At 37.0% G+C, this 21,022-nt stretch overlaps 1 protein-coding gene across 1 annotated transcript in view; it reads left to right on the forward strand.

Moving 5' to 3' along the window:
- Positions 1-21,022, forward strand: part of LOC105390527 (Down syndrome cell adhesion molecule-like protein Dscam2) — a 79,308-nt gene that overhangs the window by 18,350 nt on the left and 39,936 nt on the right. Inside the window, exons 2-3 of the mRNA XM_048633169.1 lie at positions 6,000-6,088; positions 17,394-17,565. Of these exons, the coding sequence (XP_048489126.1) occupies positions 6,028-6,088; positions 17,394-17,565 (233 nt within the window). The 5' untranslated portion in view covers positions 6,000-6,027. The remainder of the gene's footprint in view (positions 1-5,999; positions 6,089-17,393; positions 17,566-21,022) is intronic.

Genomic DNA, 21,022 nt, shown 5'->3' on the forward strand with positions numbered 1-21,022 from the left:
ACCTACTTGAAATGTACTGGTACCTAATAGGTGATCGCATACTGGTAGCACGCCCCGCTCACAGCGCGCTCCGCCCATGCCGCTTGCTCTGTACAGAACCTCCTTTTGTGCCAATGAATTGAGCCTGTTCAGGATTTTTCCAGGGTTCCCGCGTGCAAACGTAAATGTCATATTTTTGGTACTCGTGTTTATCGCAAAACGAATAATTAATTGAACACTATTAGATCTGCAGTTGAATCTACAAATTCAATCTATTTTAACAGTATTAAAACTAATAGGTAATTGGAAAGTAGACAACTGTGTTATGTAGCTCCCTTCAAAGTCATTAAATTTCTCTCAAGCTACACTGAACGTATCAAGTTGTCCATCGCAAAAAACACATTGGCTTGTATATTGGCTTGTATTTAAAAATGATATTTTTATTGCATATCCTACATTTTGTTATTTTTGTGTAAGGTCAACAACAAAAAATATAAATAACAACTCGACTAACACTTCAAATCTATCTATCTACAGAACCCCAGCCTCACAGCGCGAAGCCCTAGACTTACTTTTTTTCCATCCCTCGCCAATCTCCCTCGGAAACGTTGACTATTCGTCTGTCTCTACTTCAATTGGCGTATCCTTCACTTGTCACCGCTCTTATTACGAGTCCCGTAAAGTCTGTATTAGCATGCCTTGACTGCATACTTCAGGGGAGACTGCACAAAGCCCTGACGAGATCAATTATGCAGGTTGCAGCGGAAATATGAAGTTGCAGGGCGCACTGCGAGCTCTGTGCTCGGTGCTCTGTTCCAAGTAGGTATCTTCTAGCCATTGTTTTTAACAAAGTGCATTTTATTTTCTTAGAAACAATGATTGCATATACTTACCTGCTTAAAATAGACCATTGTACAGTCGCCGACTAGTGTTAATGTAAAGTGTTAGTCTGTTGTATGTGCGTCAAGAGAGTACTTGATAGTGTCGTGTGTTTGTATGATAACCGGCTGACTGTACGGAGATACAATTACGTGAGGGTGAGGAGGTGGCCCTAATGTTCCGGTGTGCCTAACACCCTACAACCTAAGGAGCCTAAGTCCCTAATTCCCTACAACCCTAGCCCTACACATAATTGTGTGATATATACATATATAAATAGGTACAGGATGTCCGCGCCAGGCGACCTAAGGCAACAGACGGAAAGTGGGAAGGAAAAAGGGATGTGCACGGCGTGCAATGTGCACAGGATAGTTTTTTCACTGCCAATCACGCAGACTCACGTGACCGATTAAGGCTAAGGTGTCTTTGCCACAGTGAAGGATAAGGGTGAGGATGGACTCCCGCAACAGACAAGTAAAACCCGACTGCTAGTGGAAGACAAATTTATTTACAAAAAACCTAGCTATTTATACTAATTCATTTTAACACACACATTCACATAAATGTCTTTGTATGATGTCCGTGTATTACGGCGCGTCAGCGGAATCTTAGTAGGTCGCGTGCCCAGCATCTGTAGTGCTGAGCAACCATGTTCAAGGTTCATCTGAACATTCTGGCGCCTCCGAGGAAGTGGATCCCAGTTGGTACAGCTCGATGGTAGATTCCTGCCGCTGCCGTGGTGGTTTGGCAGGTGGAGTCATCGTCGGTCGGTGTAGCTTCGGGATGCTGTGGCCTGGGGCTTCTGGTAGGACCCCAGGCTGTCCCAATCGTCTGGTCTGGATCCATCTCTTGACCTGTGGAATAAAAAACAATATTAGTATCACGAAAATAATCATAACTATTGAGACTGTGAAGCTAGTTAAGTACGAATGAGATTCTATTTTTGCCCAAACTGTTTGGTCTAATTGTGTTTGTAAAGTGTTTTCAGAAATAACTAGCTTTTGAAACATGTCACTTGAACTTTCGATTATTTTTTCTTTGGAAATGTCTTGTATATTATTTACTCTCACTATATTGGGGTCAAATAATAAATTAACTTTTTTAGAAAAGGAGGCTTCCATCGTCATTGTATCAGTTCTTTTAGCTGATAGTATATTGTTCATTGTTTTTATGACACAGTTTCCAGATATTCTAAGAACACCTACATCGTGTATACTTAGTTCTTCTCTTTGACCGTCACAGATGACTGAAGCGGTGACAATCTTTTTCGTTACGAATAACCAGGTATTTGGTATGTATAACTGTTTCCATAAAATGTCTGAAGTTATATTGTTTGTTCTAATAGTGCATTGAGCTTGGTTATTGCTTTTCTTAAAAAGTTGGTCAACAATGCAATTCTTGTTGGATTGCATGTTCTTCACGGCCACAGGGTAACAAATGAAAGTCTGTCCTCTCCGTAAGCAGTTTTTATATTCTTGATAGTTTAGTTCAAAATATCTTTCGTTGTTATAATCGAAACCCATGAATGGTTCTTGTATATTTATACTCTGAAATGTGTTATCCTCATTTATTTTTGGTACTGAAGTCACGTGTACTAATGTATACTTTGAAACGTCATGGATAGGGTAATATGCATAAACTTGTATATGTCTCGTATTCTGTATCATTCTTGTATTTAGAAGATTAGCTTGTACTATTTTGAGGTTTGCCGGTAATTTTGAATTAGCTGTTGTTATTATTTCTTTAATACTTTTTGGAGTCAAAATGTTATAGACTGACGCATTATCTAAGTAAATTTCCAGTAATCCTGAGTAATTGTCCATAATTTCACTGATGTAGTTTGTTGCTAGTTGGTACATTTGCATTACTTGAATTTTAATGTGATTTTCATCAATTGTTTTATCCATAGGTCGCTGGTTCAATCCGGCTCGAAGGACCAAATGTACAGTCGCCGACTAGTGTTAATGTAAAGTGTTAGTCTGTTGTATGTGCGTCAAGAGAGTACTTGATAGTGTCGTGTGTTTGTATGATAACCGGCTGACTGTACGGAGATACAATTACGTGAGGGTGAGGAGGTGGCCCTAATGTTCCGGTGTGCCTAACACCCTACAACCTAAGGAGCCTAAGTCCCTAATTCCCTACAACCCTAGCCCTACACATAATTGTGTGATATATACATATATAAATAGGTACAGGATGTCCGCGCCAGGCGACCTAAGGCAACAGACGGAAAGTGGGAAGGAAAAAGGGATGTGCACGGCGTGCAATGTGCACAGGATAGTTTTTTCACTGCCAATCACGCAGACTCACGTGACCGATTAAGGCTAAGGTGTCTTTGCCACAGTGAAGGATAAGGGTGAGGATGGACTCCCGCAACAGACAAGTAAAACCCGACTGCTAGTGGAAGACAAATTTATTTACAAAAAACCTAGCTATTTATACTAATTCATTTTAACACACACATTCACATAAATGTCTTTGTATGATGTCCGTGTATTACGGCGCGTCAGCGGAATCTTAGTAGGTCGCGTGCCCAGCATCTGTAGTGCTGAGCAACCATGTTCAAGGTTCATCTGAACAACCATCAACAATTACTTTAAAATGTTTTGCGTTGATTAAATATAATAAGCATAGGTACGAAGTAGGTAAGTACATCGTAGACCACGTGAGAATATAAATAAGCATATAAGTTTGCGGTCACAGCTGTACGACTTTGGAATGATCTTCCTGACAATATTAGAAAAGCCCCTTCTCGCAACGTGTTTAAACGCTTAACTCGTGCTCACTACCTCAGCAAGTATGATAGCCTATCCTGAACCTAATGTAAATGATATTAATAATAGGTATATATTAATCTATTTCTTCGATATACATATATATTTATACAAGTATATATTTATAGTTTATTATTATATTATTTCTATTTATTGTTAGGTACAATAATTATTGAGTGACATTGCAATTTCTTTTTTTCTTTTTTTTTTGCACACCTTTAACTTAATTTCTCCTGTACTTCCTGTGGGTTGACTGGTAGAAAATGCTTTTAGCATTAAGTCCACCCTTTGTACACTTATTTATATATTTGTGCAATAAAGGATTAAATAATAAATAAATAAAAATAATAAGTTAAGCATAAAATCTGTAGACTTTTAGAAGCCAGAAAGTCTGAAGTAGTCAGCAATACTAGAAAATCTGTGCATAAGCAATTGCTATATACTAGAGTTAAAGTGAAATCCCGTTGGGAGCAATACTGAGAGCGGGCGTTTATCTGAGCAAAGTGGATTAGTGGAACACAGCCGCATGTGTCCGCCGAGCAAAATGCGATACTCAAGTATCTACATGCCTGGTCACTGCTTGCTACACCAATGGTTGAAATAAAAACATTAATTAACTAAATGCGTTTAAACTATAACGCCTATGTTATAGTTTGAACGCAGTGTCACGTGTTGTCGAACTACTTGTCGCTGGCTGCATCTAGTAGCGACGTTGTGACACTTCGTCAGATCGTCCAATTTACACCTTTATGAGGGCTGTGTGTATTTTTTACAGTGAAATATTTTGCATGGTTTCACATGAAATGCGTACTGCCTGTTTTAATTAAATTTTATATCATTTTATATATTTTTCGGATTAGGCCTGCATTTTACTTCAACAAAACACATTTAAAAGCCAGGCATTATTTGCACTCTAAAAACAATTTGTAAAAGCTTAGATGACATTAATCTTCGTCGTCGTTCGTAAATTACAACGTCGTGAGTTTTTGAACTGTACCAGGGGTTGATGAATGGAGGGGGATGAGTGGAGGACGCTGCGGCACAAACAGTCCTGATATACTATAAGTACATCCCCATTGGTTTGAATTTGAAGTCAAACTTAAGGTACCAACATATTTTAAAACAAACAAGCAAAAATATATTTACCTACATAGGTAGATCGATATTATTCAACCGGGTGCCAGTAATACTTAGCAATAATAATTGGTTTTGTGTTTGTCATAAAATACTGTACCGTGTAGGTACCTATATAACTATGAATCAAATTGGTAGAGGTACTCACCTAATACATACTTTTGTATCCGATAAATTTTCGGTGATATACCTACTGTAATTCCTCATGATATCTCTATATTAGCGAGTTATCTAAATACCTACTTCAAACACCATTACGCTACTAATGGTTAAAGCCATCATTCTTGTTACTCCCATTTTAGTCTGAAATCCCACTGGAACAAAACTGAGCGATGGCCTATAATCGTTTGGTACAATGCTCTTTCAAATATAAAGCTATACATAAATGTATCTATTAATGAAAGAACTTAGATTCTCGCAGCTGAGAATCAGTGGAAACTTATCCTTAATTTCAGTTCTTGTTTTACGATTCCTCCTTCGAGATTTATTTCCCACTCGCTGAAGAATGGCCTTTTGTTTCAGCGTGATTGGGAACAAGGCTGGCGGCCAAGTGGGAACTCAACTTGTAATAGTTTTGCAATATTACAAGTTGATTTTTCACGGACTAGTTTGTTTAAACACGAAGGAGCTTGATTCAGGATATGGTTTGGCTTTTGTTCGTGAAAAAGTTTTCTCATTTGGAATTAATAATCACTTTTCCTAAATTGAATACAATTTAACAATATTGTATAGGTACATTTTACAGTAGTACTCTTACTGGTAGTGCCACATAACTCTAGAAATTAACCAAGTTATCACAACAAAAATGGCGAGGATATGATGAACTCTTTACTTCCCATCCACTTATGTTCTCTTAAGATGTGATACACTTCTACTTCCCACCAGTAATGTTCTCCTGGTACTCTGCAGTGCATGGCACGGCTGACGTCCAGCGAGAATGTGATCCACTCTTCTTACCACCCATGCGCTAATGTTCTCCTGGTACTATGCAGTGCCTGCTACGGCTGAGGGCCAGCAAAGAATGTGCGCTAAGTTACCATGCACTAATGTTCCCCTGGTACTCCACAGTGCCGGCTGAGCGGTCAGTCAGGATGTGATCCACTCTTCTTACCACCTAGCCACTAATGTTTTCCTGGTACTCTGCAGTGCTTGCCATGACTGAGGGCCAGCGATAAAGTGATTCACTCTAACTTCATACCACCTTTCCACTAATGTTCCCCTGGTACTCCGCAGTGCCGGCTGAGCGGTCGGTGAGGATGTGATGCTCCCCGGCGCCATGGGCTCGCGGCTGGTGCCCGGGCTCGTCGTACTGCTTGTTATGGGTAAGTTGCCTTTGTGTGTATTTGTCAAAATAGTATGAAACTTATGAAAGTAACTACCAGTCATCGGTAGATAGAGTTATTGAAACTTCCAGTAAATTGACATAAGTTACCGACTTACCGTACCTCGGCTTATATTATTATATACTACTTACTTATCCACAGGTTATACAGGGCTACTTTTCTGTAAAAAAATATAATTTTAGAGACTATACGAATATATTGGTTCAAATATTATACATATACCTACGTACTGCTATCACGGGTTTCTTCATTTATAAAAGGTTCATTAGAGAGCCGTATTCTCACCCCTTCGTTCCACTCAGCGTGTATATGCAAAAGCGACAGCTCTATCTACATATTAATTGAGGAAAAACTGAGAAAAACTTCATATAACAACATCCTGGTAAAAGTTTCATACATTTTCCTTAAGAGAGTTTCAGTGTCGCGATGGCAGTGTTTTCTAAGCTCAAGTCAAAACCGGTCACAGTTACTTTGCCTAGCTTTTACACTTGAGTACTTCGCTGATCCTCCATCGAGTACGATAGAAGCGAAGTTGTTAGAAAATGTTGTAAATATATAGTTTAAATTTTCAGTGATCACAACATTAATTATATCTAGGTAGGTTGTTGAAGTAGTAGTAAATATATAGTTTAAATTTTCAGTGATCACAACATTAATTATATCTAGGTAGGTTGTTGAAGTAGTCATACTGAAATAGTTTGGTGTCAAAACGTACGTTTAGGTAGTAGTAATTTTGTTATATTCTGGCATATTTTAACACCTCTAAAGTAATTTGATTGGATGTTGGTTGTACCCACAAGTTGAATTAAATATGGATGTCCTCAAACAATGCCCGGTAATGCAGCGAGCCTACAGCGGCCGGGGCGATAACTCTGCGGTTAACCCGCGCGATATAAAGGATTTCATAAAGAATGAAATATTGCACTATAAATTTAGAACCCTCTAGAATCCACGTCCTTTGAAACTTGGCAAAAAGTCTTATCGTGTCTGCGAGATTATACCTATTGTACCTGTGAGATTATGATTGCAAAGACTTCGGTTTCACACCATTTCGTTTTATTGTATGTAAATGCCATAGGAATGGTAAGTGTTGGTAGGGGCCGACATGGTTGGCCTAATTGGCATACATAATAATAATAATATAATAATAATGATAAATTTTATTTATCTTTAGAAAGAAACCTTTCTTAGCTGAAACTTACGAAAAAATAGGTTCTGGCCCAACACCGTCTCTGAGATTCATCTGGTTGTAAATATAGTAGGCACCTACTTAGTATTTTAATATTATATTATTATTCTTGATTAGCTGAAATCAGTTCTAACCTAACCTTTCCTGTTGATGAACAATAAAATATACCTTATGAAAAACCTCGAGAGATTACATTTCAAACCCTACGTAGCTACAATATGGGCTTATTTTGGGTAACGTGGTGTTAATGGCTTTATTTCAATAGCAGACAAAGCATGAAAAATGCTAATACACTGGCACAAGAGGGCACAGGGCGATGAGTGGCGCAGAATGGCACATGAGGGCAAACATTATGCGGTATTGTTTATATTACGAAAAGAGGTGGTCTTTATGGTAATTATGTATTTACCTGTATAGGTGCCATTTTCCTCCACCCGTGAGTACTTTTTAATAAATAATGAGTAAGTCTGTGTATTAGGTATTAGGAGGTCGTTGTAAAATTGGAATCGGCATGACGTACAGTCATCGTTTTGGTGCTAATTGGAAAAACGGTTTTAAACTAAAGGTACCTATTATAATTTTAGTTTCAATTGGGGGCCATATTTTGTCCCAATAACGCCCATAAGGCGTGTTTTATTTACGTAAATTGTAGAACTAAATATGTAGATATCATATAAAGTTATACATACGTAGACCAGGTACCGTACAAAGGTGAGTTTGAACAATTAATGTTCGTGATATAATAATATTTATGTGGTAATTTATATAAATACACTGAAATATTTTAACTAAAGTAACTATACCAGCTAGAATCAATAGTAAAAATCAAATAGAATTGAATAGTTTGAACATGAACAATACGTGTCAAGCATTTTCCATTTTGTGGCTCGCGACCGCGCGCCCATTAGTGCAGATAATTAATAATGAAAGCACAACTAGTACAGCCTCATCTGTGAGTTGTGAAAAAAAAATCTGCACACGAACATTAAATAGATAATAATATTGTAGTAGTATACACAAGTAATGGATATTTATAATGGTAATATAAAGTTTTAATAAAAGTGACCATAATAAAACGTTATAAGGATAATTAAGTTAGATACAGTTATAAAAATAACTCCTGATTTCCTATCAGATACACAATACTGTGATAATTATAAATGTAACTTACGAAACTCTTTAGTCCAATCATAAACTGTAAAACAAACTAACTTTAGCCAATGATCCCCTTTCTTTCACAATCTAATGTAAGTACGCACACGACCGCCGCAAAAATAAATTCTTCCTCCATCCATAGCCGCGGTATCAGCGGGTCACCAGAACAAAACCCTTGTTTTTGGCTGTAAACAACAAAGTAATAAAGTGGCACAAAAGCCGCTAGTCGTAAATGTCAACATAACTTGCACAACTTTGTTTTTTTAACAATGACAAAGGATCGAAAATACTGCCGTTTGGCCGAGCTCTGCGAATTTGGTTTTAGGCGTTTTCTAAACTTATTTTTGTTGGCTAACTAAGTAAAGATAATTCTAATAAATAACCAATGAAGAATACGATTCTTTTATTGATATTAAATTTTACCACATAGGTACTATTGGAACAGTATCGAAAAGATAAGTGCATGATGACTCCTTAGGACAACGTACATGCCATACTTTACAGCGTCTGCCAACCATTTAAATACTTCAAGATCCTTACTTGAATAAATTTACCTTGACAATGCACACGGTCTTGCAGCTCCGAAGTTAGTTTCGCACACGAGCAAGTATATAAACGTATGTGGAGTTTAATAAGATAAAGTAAATAGTATAATTCTGGGAAGTCCCCGCGTCCGTCGCAGGCCGCGCCTCACGACTGTTGAATAACTTAACAAGATATTACAGCTTTAAAGCGGGGTTCACACTAGCAATAAAGTTGGATTCTAAAAGTGTTATTTTAATTTACAACGTTTTTATTGATTTATTAAGTAAAATATGTCATTGTCAAGAGTAAATTTTACCATTTAATAAAATTATATATACCTACCTACCTACTTTTCATATACCTAAATACCTCATTTATTTATTAATTGAACTCTTTTTTTACAAATATTACAAATAAAAGTACAAAGGGTGGACTTAATGCTAAAAGCATTTTCTTATATGTAAGATATCTACCTTAATGACTAACCTATTAAATTCCTAACGTGTTTTTTTAAATGAAATTTGCTTTGAAAGATAAGGTTTCATAATTAAAAAGTTAGTAAAGAAGAGTGCACAACGGGGTGCTCTAAAGCGTCTGACGGCGGCTTCCGTCGTCGCTGCGTCGCGTCGCCGTCGCCGTCGACAACACAACACTGAGATTGGTTTTAACGTTAAATGCACTAAATTATAATTATACAGACGAGCGCTCGACTTTACTTGCGATCGCGACTGTGACGTTATCATGTCGTTCACAGGGAAGTTTAATTACGGTTCGGAAATACAAGTTTAGATCAACCTGTATTTTAAAGACTCTAGTATTACCCTAACTAATATTATAAATGTGTCTGTCTGTCTGTTACCACGCCAAAACTACTGAACGGATGAATAAAATTTGGTATAGGTACCTACATATTATGGTCTAGACCCTGAGAAAGAACATAGGCTACTTTTTATCCCGGAATTCCCACGGGAAACTTTTTGAGGCGAAGCGAAGTTCGCGGGAACAGCTAGTTATAATATGAAGATAGCGTTTTATAATGAAACATTTTATAAAGCAGACTGCACAATAGCGCTGGGGCGCAGCGGTCACGGCGCGGCGGCAGGGCGGGTGGGTCGTTGGCAATTATTTGCGGATTACGGTTCGTCAACACTGAGAGTGGTTTGAATGATGAATAGACAACATTGATTTCGATAGAATGGTAAATCCATCGTTTATGTACAGGCGGGGTGACCTCTCAAAGTACCTAAGAGGGTTCAGGGTTTTCTTCTTTAGAATGAACAAAGATATTTTTATGACAATCGATGTTTCGTCATATTGGTGAATCTACATTTTAAAAAATTATTGTTTTATGTGAGTAGTTCGTCTAGACATAGACTATATCTAGAGCATATAAGAATATAATATGCAAGTTGCAATTTTTATGTCACTGTTCACCTAGCTGTATTTAATTTTTTCATATTTTAATTTAGTCCCATCATATAGGTACTACGTAACTACCCAACAAACATTTTACCCTCAGTTACAGCTATTTTTATAACTTTAACCTGTATAACTGTGTTATAATTATCTCAGTTCTAACATAAAGCGATAAAGTAGAGTTAACAAATGAAATTAGTGTTAACAGCAGGTTTAAGTGTTAAAATGGTATTAGTCAAAGCAATTATAATTAAGATGTTATAGGTTTAAACTGTTTCTAGAACCTAAAGCTATACAAGAGTGCTCACTGACACCTGTTAACACTTATGGTTGTTAAGTGGTTTCCTTTAATACTCATATAAATCTTTAGGTGTCATATTGAATTTAGGCTGCAGGAATTGGTTATAAAAGAGATTTTGTCAAGAGTGCAGTAAGACAAGATTCTTACAGTGTTGGAAAACTCAACAATGCAGTTTTAATCTTTAAGGTTAACTTAACTTACGCTTATTGCGTTAGGCAAGTAGACTGTAAAAGTAACGGTGTTAAGCAAGACTGTGCGGATCGACTAAGACTGCATAATACCCTTGGCTAAGGGTGTTCTATTTCAAAAAGTGTAATATATGACTTAGGTGAGTCTATATGTCTTAAATGTAAGTTCGCCATTTGCATTGACGACCTAACCTATAAATTGCTGGGATAAACAATATTTTGCTTTAAAATACTTACTTATTTATGTGAATTTTGTCATTCCAGTCATGCCAATCGATTTATGAAACTAATGGACATACAGCAAGGATACAAAAAAATACAAAATTGAGTCGTCTATTTTATATTTACTTATGTTTCATTTGAAATCCTTAATAAATTCGGAGCGCATTAAAATTGAGGTGGGAAATATGGTATACATGTGGGATGAAAATTAAAGCCGCCGATGCACTTAACAATCTTTATTTAATTTATTTTAAACCCAAAATGATAAAACAATCTTTACTGCTAAACGCCATATTTTACAAGAGAACTCATAAAAAAGTAACAACATAGACAATCATTTATAATACTCTATGTCCATAGATATTCCTACTCCTACAACCCGGCCATCCTGCAGATAGTCTGCCCTCAGACTATGAAAATCAAATAATATAAAGCTTAAGTACACCTTTAAACAACATTTTGAAAACATAAAAAATACTAAACCGGAACCTTTCAGTGACTTTTTAACTCAGTAAAACTACAATATAAACTTCTTAAAAGAAACAAATCAACACAACCAACTTAACTTCTATTGAAATAAAAATGCCACCGCAATGAAAACACACCCATTCTTCGTCACACATTCATCATCATCATCATCACGCAAATAAAAACTTATAAAAATCACCTACACCTTCTTCATTGTCTTATCTATGCAATGGCTTTATGTACTCAGCGTAGTACATGGTAATCTTTACACATTTCATCTTTCATAATTCTTTGAGTGAACCAACTCTTGTGTACTCTCTTCGCGATTTCTTGCTCCATATCTCTCAGCACCATAATTCTCTTCTTGTCTTTGTAAGGTATTACATTCTCCATCAAACCATCTTGATACTGTCTATATTCTTCTACACATCTTTTTTCATACACCTTCTTATTAAGTACCCTGTTGTTTCTCCTTTTAGGGCCATCTTTCTTCTTCAACACACAAAGAACCTCGCCTGATAAATGCTCTCTTTCAACCACCTTTTCACCTTTTTCTTTATCAATATTTTCCTCCTTAATACACTTTAGTCCGATTGGCGCCTCTTTGCAAAGTTCCTCCTTTTTATTATCTAAAACTTGTTTATTTACAACATTTACAACTTCCGGTTTACGTTGACGTTTCATGGATGTCACTTCGTTCGCCTTTGTTTCTATGGCTATCGTTTCGTTCTCCTTCGTCTTTATGGCTGTCACTTTCTTTTCCTTCGAATAATCATTACTCCGTTTGTTGGCCTCGTCCATCCTGACTTCGAATATTACAGAGTGCTGTTTTACCGACTGATTTCCGCATCCGCTGTTCTGCCTCTGTTTATGACTCGGCTTTACCGACACATCCATCATCGGTAGTTCGCTTCTTGTGCCGCTTGGAGTCGCCACAGTGCTTTCATACTCGATAGTCTTATGTTTTTGTCTTCTTGGATCACTCGTCTGACTCGTCTCCTTCGCTGATGTGGCCATTTTACTTTTCATGTATTCGTAAATCTTCAGTTTTTCCTTCAGTTCCGGATATGTCGTGACACCATACAGCATGACCTTGTGTATCACGCAATCTTCGATACCATCGACTATATATTGGATGGCCACATAGTCTTCAAATCCACCGCGCTTCCCCAGCTCCTTCATCACCAGCATGTACTCATAACAGCTCTCGTCGCGCTTCTTCTTGCGGTTTGTCATGAGCTCGTGGATCACCTTCGGGTTGGCATCGTTGGGAAACTCCTCCAGCAGAGCCCGCTGCAGCTCTTCGAAGGTCTTGAATGTATTCTCCGTACGGAGCCACAGACCTGCCACACCAGTCAATGCCCGTCGCGCCATCAGCAGCTTTTGTGAAGGTGACCAGTCGAATATCTCCGCATAGTCGTTGATCTCCTCCACCCACCTTGCCGCCGGGTACGCCGGGTCCGCTCCCGAGAACGTCGGGATTGTCGCTGCCGTCATCATCATTTCGTCTTTGAAATAAAATTTTCACCTTCACCGTCTTAAAATATACCACCTTATATTTGTTCACCTTTACATTGTCTCTCCTTTAATAATTTAGAATTTTCTCCGAATTTTCACCATAAATTCGCATTAGTGCGCGCCGCCATCTTTGTCGTGTGTGAATCGCCAACACGCGCCCCCTTATTTACAACTATTTACACCTTATGTACACCATCTTCAGCACCTTTGGCTTATTCTCATCCCGGACGAGCCCCCAAAAGTTGTGGGATGAAAATTAAAGCCGCCGATGCACTTAACAATCTTTATTTAATTTATTTTAAACCCAAAATGATAAAACAATCTTTACTGCTAAACGCCATATTTTACAAGAGAACTCATAAAAAAGTAACAACATAGACAATCATTTATAATACTCTATGTCCATAGATATTCCTACTCCTACATACATTACAGTAAAATTACAATGGCATATTATTTTCAATTCACAAAACATGTTAAGTCAAGTAAATATATTATATTTACTGTTATTTAGTAATGATCAATACTGTCACTCTAATACTGTCGCGTATGATTGCTGTTGACACTATTATTTTCAAAGACATACAACTTGTATGGTAAAAGTGTATTCGAAAAACGGTAACATACTCACTTAACCCTTTTTTACCAAACAAATAAGAGTTAGGGAGTCAAATAACCATTCTACAACTACAACTATACCGGTAAAAGTTCTAGCTGAGAGGGATTAAACGCTCTTCTATAGTAACTTTAGCACTTCAATGACACCGTACTACAGGCTTTCTATAACTTAAACACTTCAATGACACCGTTTTACAGACTTACTAAAGCCTTTACTCTCAAAATCGTGGGCCTCTTTCGTGGTTATAAGTGAGTTAGAGCACTCTCCTACACTCTTATACAGCTATGTCTTAACACTTTAATTTTCGAATGGAACCATTATACAAGTTATATGAGAGTTTTTTTAACGCTACGATGTTAGTTGGGTACCTAATACTAAATTTCAACAACTAGGCATGATGTACTTAAATTAATAAAAAAAAAAAAAAAAAAAAAAAAAAACACGCACTCACGCCTTAAATGAATAAAGTAAAGAAAAAGTAAATAAAGCAAATAAAAATCACATTTTAACATATTTCATATCCTCCCTTGTTTTGACAGTAAAAGGCTTTTTGCTATCGTACAAAATTTAATTTCGTTCCAATTTCAATGTTAGCATAGCTTTGTGCTAAGCTTAATATTGTTATGTCGGCAACAAGATTACCGCGTGTATGTAGAGTGAGCTTTATTTGTTCTGACAGTGTGACCTCGCTTTGCGCCCTTAATCCTTGGGTCGTAAGAGCGAGAATTGAACTGTTGCAGTGTTACGTACACGGTGTCTTCCTGTGTACAGGACGGACTTAATTTTCCATTTTAGCGGAGTTCTTTGTGTAGTGTATCTAGCAGTATCTAGCAGTGATGTGTCAATGGCTTAGTTTATGTAACATCCTTTTGTTTTTGTGTGAATTGTGCTTATTTGGTCCGTCAGGCGGCGGACACTGAGCTATGGTCAGCTTATTTAGGAACTCTTGTTGTCTCAATGGATACTGAATAATTGTGTTTTCTTAAGTTATATTGTGTTGTTTAGATTCATATTGAGATTCTGGGGCTGCTGTGGCCTCGCTAAGAGTTATCTCTGCTCATCTCTTTAGACATTACATTCCTAACCACTATTACGATACGTAGGTTCACAGTTAAAAAATACCTGAGGACTTATTCTTAATCAATCAGTCATTATTTCAGTCTCATGGTATATTTCAGCATTCAAACCTATGTATTTAAACTTCACTTAAAATTTAAGGGTTAACACGCCTCGTTTGACGTATTCATTAAAAACCGGCCAAGTGCGAGTCGGGCTCGCGCACAAAGGGTTCCGTAGCAGCAAATATAATATTACAGTTAAATCAACCTATCTCAAAAACTATAAGAGATACTTTGATCAAACCAAAAATCGTTGAAAGAGTTAATTAGCATGCATCACCTCTATTTTTTTTAGAATTTTATACCCCGTAGTTATAAAAATAGAGGGGGGGGGACATACTTTTTACGACTTTGAGAGCTGATATCTCAAAAACCGTTCACTTTAAGAAAAATGTTTTTTAGAAAACTTTATATCATTTTAAAAGACCTTTCCATTGATACCCCACACGGGTATGTACATCGAAAAAAAAAATTTCATCCCTCAGTTACATGTATGGGGGGCCCCACCCCCAATTCTTTTTTTACTATTTAGTGTCATATTTTTGTAGCGGTTCATACAACACATATTCCCATCAAATTTCATCACTGTAGTACTTATAGTTTCCGAGTAAATCGGCTGTGACAGACGGACAGACGGACAGACGGACATGACGAAACTATAAGGGTTCCGTTTTTGCCATTTTGGCTACGGAACCCTAAAAAGCACGTCTGAACATTTATCTTTGCTCGAACGTGCCACATTTAGTCAAAGCGGGCGGCGATCTTCGCTCGCTGTCAGATACAAGTTTTGGCGCGGACTCAAACCCATTAGCTCTCGCTTGTTAAGCCGACTGTGAACGTTCGCGCCGCCGAGCCTTAAGGGTTAGTCTAGCTTCACAAAAAAAGAAGGAGAGATGTCACTCTATCGGTAACCTTGATGCAACGAGATAGAGTCGTGGTTAGCAGCAGCGTAATTTAAGTTAGTTTTCCGTAAGGTAGAGAGGCCCGCCTGTTTCACTCGCGACGGTGACGTCATCTGCTGAAGCACTAACTTAAATACTGCTTTTTCAGAGACTTGTTTTGATGTGCGAGGGTTTAAGAGTACTTTTTGGGAAAAATATGATTTCAAAGTCTTACACCAGACACTCTTTGCGTAGTTTACTTCGAAACTTTATAATTATTAAGTATATGAAGACATTAAAGGGGAGATTCGCTGTCTTAATATATTCAGAAGTATGCCATAATTATTTATATAAATCGACGTTGTACCTTCTATTGTTAGAACACAACCATTATTTCAAAGAAGTAGGAAAAGCTCCAGGTGGATTAAAACTGTCAGATGAAAGTTAAAAGTAAGCCTCCTAGGGCCTCTTTCACCAACATATTAAATTTAGATTTAGTGTTAAATCTCGATTTAGTGTTAAATTTCGATTTAGTGTTAAATCTCGACTTAGTGTCAAATTTTATATGGACTGACGTTTCTTAAGTTTCGATTTGACACTAAATCTAGATTGAATATGTTTCTGCAAGTGGCCCCTAGTAAACTATTCAGATCCTTGTTTACCGCGTGGTTAGCTACCTTCCTATATATATATATATACCTCACAAACGCGCGCGGCGCACGGGCGAGTCTAATGCAATATAATGTGATTGTAAATGTAATGCATTGGCATTTGCAAAGTGCCGACAAATTAGATTAGATTAGATTCACTGTTTGTATATATTATTGCATATTGCAATCTGCTGCAATAGTTTAGAAATAAAGAGTACTGGTACAATGTTTTCATTGACTGGGATAAGCAAAAAATAAAATAAATGAAATTTAAATTCAGGGACTAATACCTACTTTCTCTTATTTTCTTTTCACTCAGATAAGTATATATTTTTCAAATAAAGCTTTTGAAATTTTTAACTCATTAAAAGTTAGACACATTCTAAATAAATGGTGAGATGCTATCAAACGCTTTATAAATATGTTAAATTCCTCTCTAAACGCTCGTTAAATGTGGTTGAATTATTTTAAGCTTATTCAGTTTTAATTTTAAAGAAAGATTCTTCGTTTAAAATTTTATTTTAAAAATAAAAAGTAGCTTAGCGCATCCAATTAGGATACGATTTCTCTTAAAATGTATAATTATTATAATATATACCTACCGTGCTTTTAACGATGTATATAGGTACCTAGGTAGAGTAGGTACCTACCTAATGTACGATTATGAATTATGATGATCCCAATGTTCAATGTAGAAGCTAAGCGTAAACCTATAAGCCTTAGTCCTAATTGATCAATTAATAATGTTCATGTAAATTACGATAAATATTATTCCAGTAATCCAGAAAATATTGTTATTTTGAAGGAATAGTATTCTTTGTATATACTCGCATTAAGCAAATTATGTTTGTAAAACGGTTATCGGTGCCTGGTCATATTATTTTATTATGTTTTAACTCTAAGCGATAAGGCCGGCATTTTGCATTGTTTCTAGTCATGTTTCTGTATGTCTGAGTTATGTGGTGTTCAATACATTAACATAACTGTAGTTAAATCGTAAACGTACGTATTGTAACCTGTTCTATCCCCTGCAGGCGGGTATGGGCAGGAGCACGGGCCGGTGTGGCTCCTGGAGCCGCCTGCGCGCCTGGTGTTCTCCAACAGCACCGGCGCGCGAGTGTCCTGCGCGGCGCACGGCTCCCCGCCGCCCGCGCTCGCCTGGCAGCTGCCCGACGGCGCGCCGCTCCATGACGTGCCCGGCCTCAGGTATGTCAACTACTCCTACAGCCCCATGCAAGCCTGGTACTCTCATAGGCATGCCGCTGCATGACTTAACATAACGTCTCGTCATCATCAATCAGCCAATATAAAACATCAGTCTAACTTAGACAGTACGAGTTATTCTCATAATAAGCAAATTTAACTTTAATTGTGTAAATCCGTTCCATATTTTTATGTGAGAAAGTTACAAACACACCATACATTTTTACCTTAGGTACCTACTACGTTAGCGTGATCAGTATAACTATTCTGAAATATAGAAGAAAGGTTTTCGTTTAAAGTAAAATAGTCTTTTTAATTTTCTCTTTATCTATGTTGGCTTTAACTTTATGACCTCCTTGTTCCGCTGTGAATGGTGAAACATAAATTTTGCACTTAACTTTAAACTTGTCATAGAAATGGTTGAATGGCTTAAATTAAGATTTCGGAATTCCGGAAGTTTGTAAAGGTGCACTTGGTTGTGGAGTTTAAATAACGTTTACTTTGTAAAGCGTGGTGGCAGTTTACCAATCTCGTTTTGTGCAAAAAATGATTCAGAATACTATTGATTATACAAGTATATGTAAATTTATAGGTTACTCTTGAACAATAGGTTTACCTATTACATACATAGTATCGTTTCACCCTAATCATACCCCACAACCCATACATACGGTATATATAAAATTCAAAGGCAATAATGCTATCCCATTTAGTCTGAGGCTGATAGTTTAATATTTTAAAGCGCTCGCGAACATTAACGCAGTAACCGACGTCCATCAGGCTGAGTAAATAATTTGTGAAATATTGCAGGTCCGTCCCTTTTATAATTTAATTTTGCTAATTGCCGTGAGGGCCCCGGGCGTGCAAACATCTAAAAGGTCTTAAAATATTAATGCAGGTACACGGCAAATATGTACCCACGTATTTAATTGCAGAGCTTCAGAAGTATCGTGTGTGCCCTCACCGGATTACTCTAATAGCGCCCCTAATGACGAAATTATCTTACAAAATATTGTAGCTCATCTTATGGCATGTGTAGCCAAGACGATGCTTTGAAATATTATCAGACGGCACATTTTATAGCGTGCATCTGCGTTCTTTTTGTAAGTGCCATCTAAAATAGCAAATATAAATCTGTTTACCTGCTTTTTCCACACAAAATTTACTCCCATGCAAAAGTTTTCGTACGCTATCTTAACAACTTCTTTATAACTTTTAGAAAGTCATGAATATACATTGAAATATAAATAACCAAATTAGCTCTATAAATGACGATAAAATCTCTTCTTCCGTCGATGAAAGTATGGAAAAACTCAAAAACCTTGCCAAGTTTCACGACACAGGAGCCGACTTCAAAAACAAAGTAATAAAACACTTCTTTGGAAGTTTGGCCTCAGTAGTGCACCTACCGGTACCTACACTACCTATCATGTTTTATCTATGAAATGATCCACTTACTACTTCCTTCCAACGATGTTTTTCATCGAAGGCGATCATGAAATATGTATTAAGCAGGAATTACTCCGAGTAGCCTTTATAGCAGAACCGTTTAGTTTTGGCCTGTTTAACCAAATAGACTAAAAAGGAAATATTCGTATATTACCTTCAATTGAATAAAGAAATTATATTAAATACTTATCGCTTTTGCTTGAGTAAATTTTGAATCGAATTGAGTAATTAAAGTTTTAAACACTGTTTGCTTATATAACGTTACCATTTATCTCTCACAAATATTCAGCTCAAGTCGTAAAAAGGGGTATTGTGTCGCCTCAAGTGGGTCTCGAAGATCGATCAGCGCTATTTTAAATTCCCGTCCTGATACAAGTTGCAGCCCCCGCCGCCACCGCCGCCACCGCCGCGGCGAAACTTCTGCTCTCTTGTTTTAAATTCGTTTTGCTTACTTCGATGTTGTTCTAAAACTAAACTGTCTTGATTTCTTTGTATATCTTGTAATGCGTATCGAGATTTATAGAATAGGTATAGATCTATAAAACGCTGAAAGAAAGTTGTTAACGTTACAGTTCAAATTATTAGATATGTGTATCTACCTATAACAAACTTACCTATTATATTTTACTGCGTTTTAACAATAGCGGTACACCCTCGCTCACTATCCACTCTGGGATACGACTATTTAACTAAGTATTTAAAAGTTATTCTCCCAAAAGTGTTTCTTCAGAAGAGTGATTATTCAATTCACATATTTATTATATACCTACATAGGTGTTTTTTTCTCGTAAAATATTAGATAATGTACCTATAATAAACTTACCTTTATATTTTACTGCGTTTTAACAATAGCGGTACACCCTAGCTCACTCTCCACTCTAGGATAAGACTATTTAACTAAGTATCTAAAAGTTATACTCCCAAAAGTGTTTCTGCAGAAGAGTGATTATGCAACACACATAGGTACTTACTCTATTTATTATAGAGAGATGTTTTTTCTCGTAGAGACGAGGTTGGTGGCGTAGTACGGAGCGGGTCATCGGGATACTACGATGAGAGCTAAAATTAGGATGTTCGTATCGATCGACCGGATTATGAGCATCACAGCTGAGTACACATTTTAGACAACACCTTTATGAAACTGTATCGTATGTTGGCCTAGCTTGAACTTAGAAAGAAAGTCAGATGAGGAAGAAGAGAAGAGAGTGTTTAGAGATTCCTCTAGGGAGCAATGAACCTAATTCGGTTGAAATATAAAAAGTACTTCAATCCATCCTCTAAAATGGTGGGTAGATAACCGTTTGAAGCATAGATATTGTCTGTGTGACGACAAGTGCGAGGAGGTGGTCGCAGCTCGAGGGCTCATGAAGGGCCATCGACCTCTCACACAAAAAGGTCTCAAGGAATTCGTCTTACCTTTCTTTATTCATACATTTTTGTGTCTCTCACGGCACTTCTAGTTGGATAAACTTGAAAGTTTTCCTCGGAATATCCCTTTTGGGCTATATTATCCTTGATAATGACGTTTCTTTAGAAAAATATGATAATGCGGGCCGACGAACGCCGGAGATCCATCGCCGGCTTTGTTCGCGTTGTTCACAAATATTGAGGAAACTCTTTTTCGTTTATTGCTTGGACGTTTATAGTTTTTTTTTTGTTTTTGATTAGGATAACCTAACAATTATTGTTTTGATCTTGAAAAAGTGTTAGGTAATTTAACTATTTCATGACGTTATGTCCGAAACGTGTTAATTTTACGACCTGGAATTTTTTTTTTATTTTTTTTGAACCTTAAATCGTAACCGCTCTACTATTCATTACACAGGGTGGCCAATTAGGCAACGTCATGTCAGTATAATAATTTATAATCAATCTTTAAAATGTTTTTTTTTTCGAAATATAATTAGCAGAAGTATTAACTATTTTTAATTTCTACTCATAGTTTTCTGTAACTCAATAACTGCTATTTGTAATACACGAGCGATAGTTGATCGAATCAATACTCGTCGGA

This window comes from Plutella xylostella, chromosome 5 (assembly GCF_932276165.1).
Source record: "Plutella xylostella chromosome 5, ilPluXylo3.1, whole genome shotgun sequence".
NCBI lineage: Eukaryota > Metazoa > Arthropoda > Insecta > Lepidoptera > Plutellidae > Plutella > Plutella xylostella.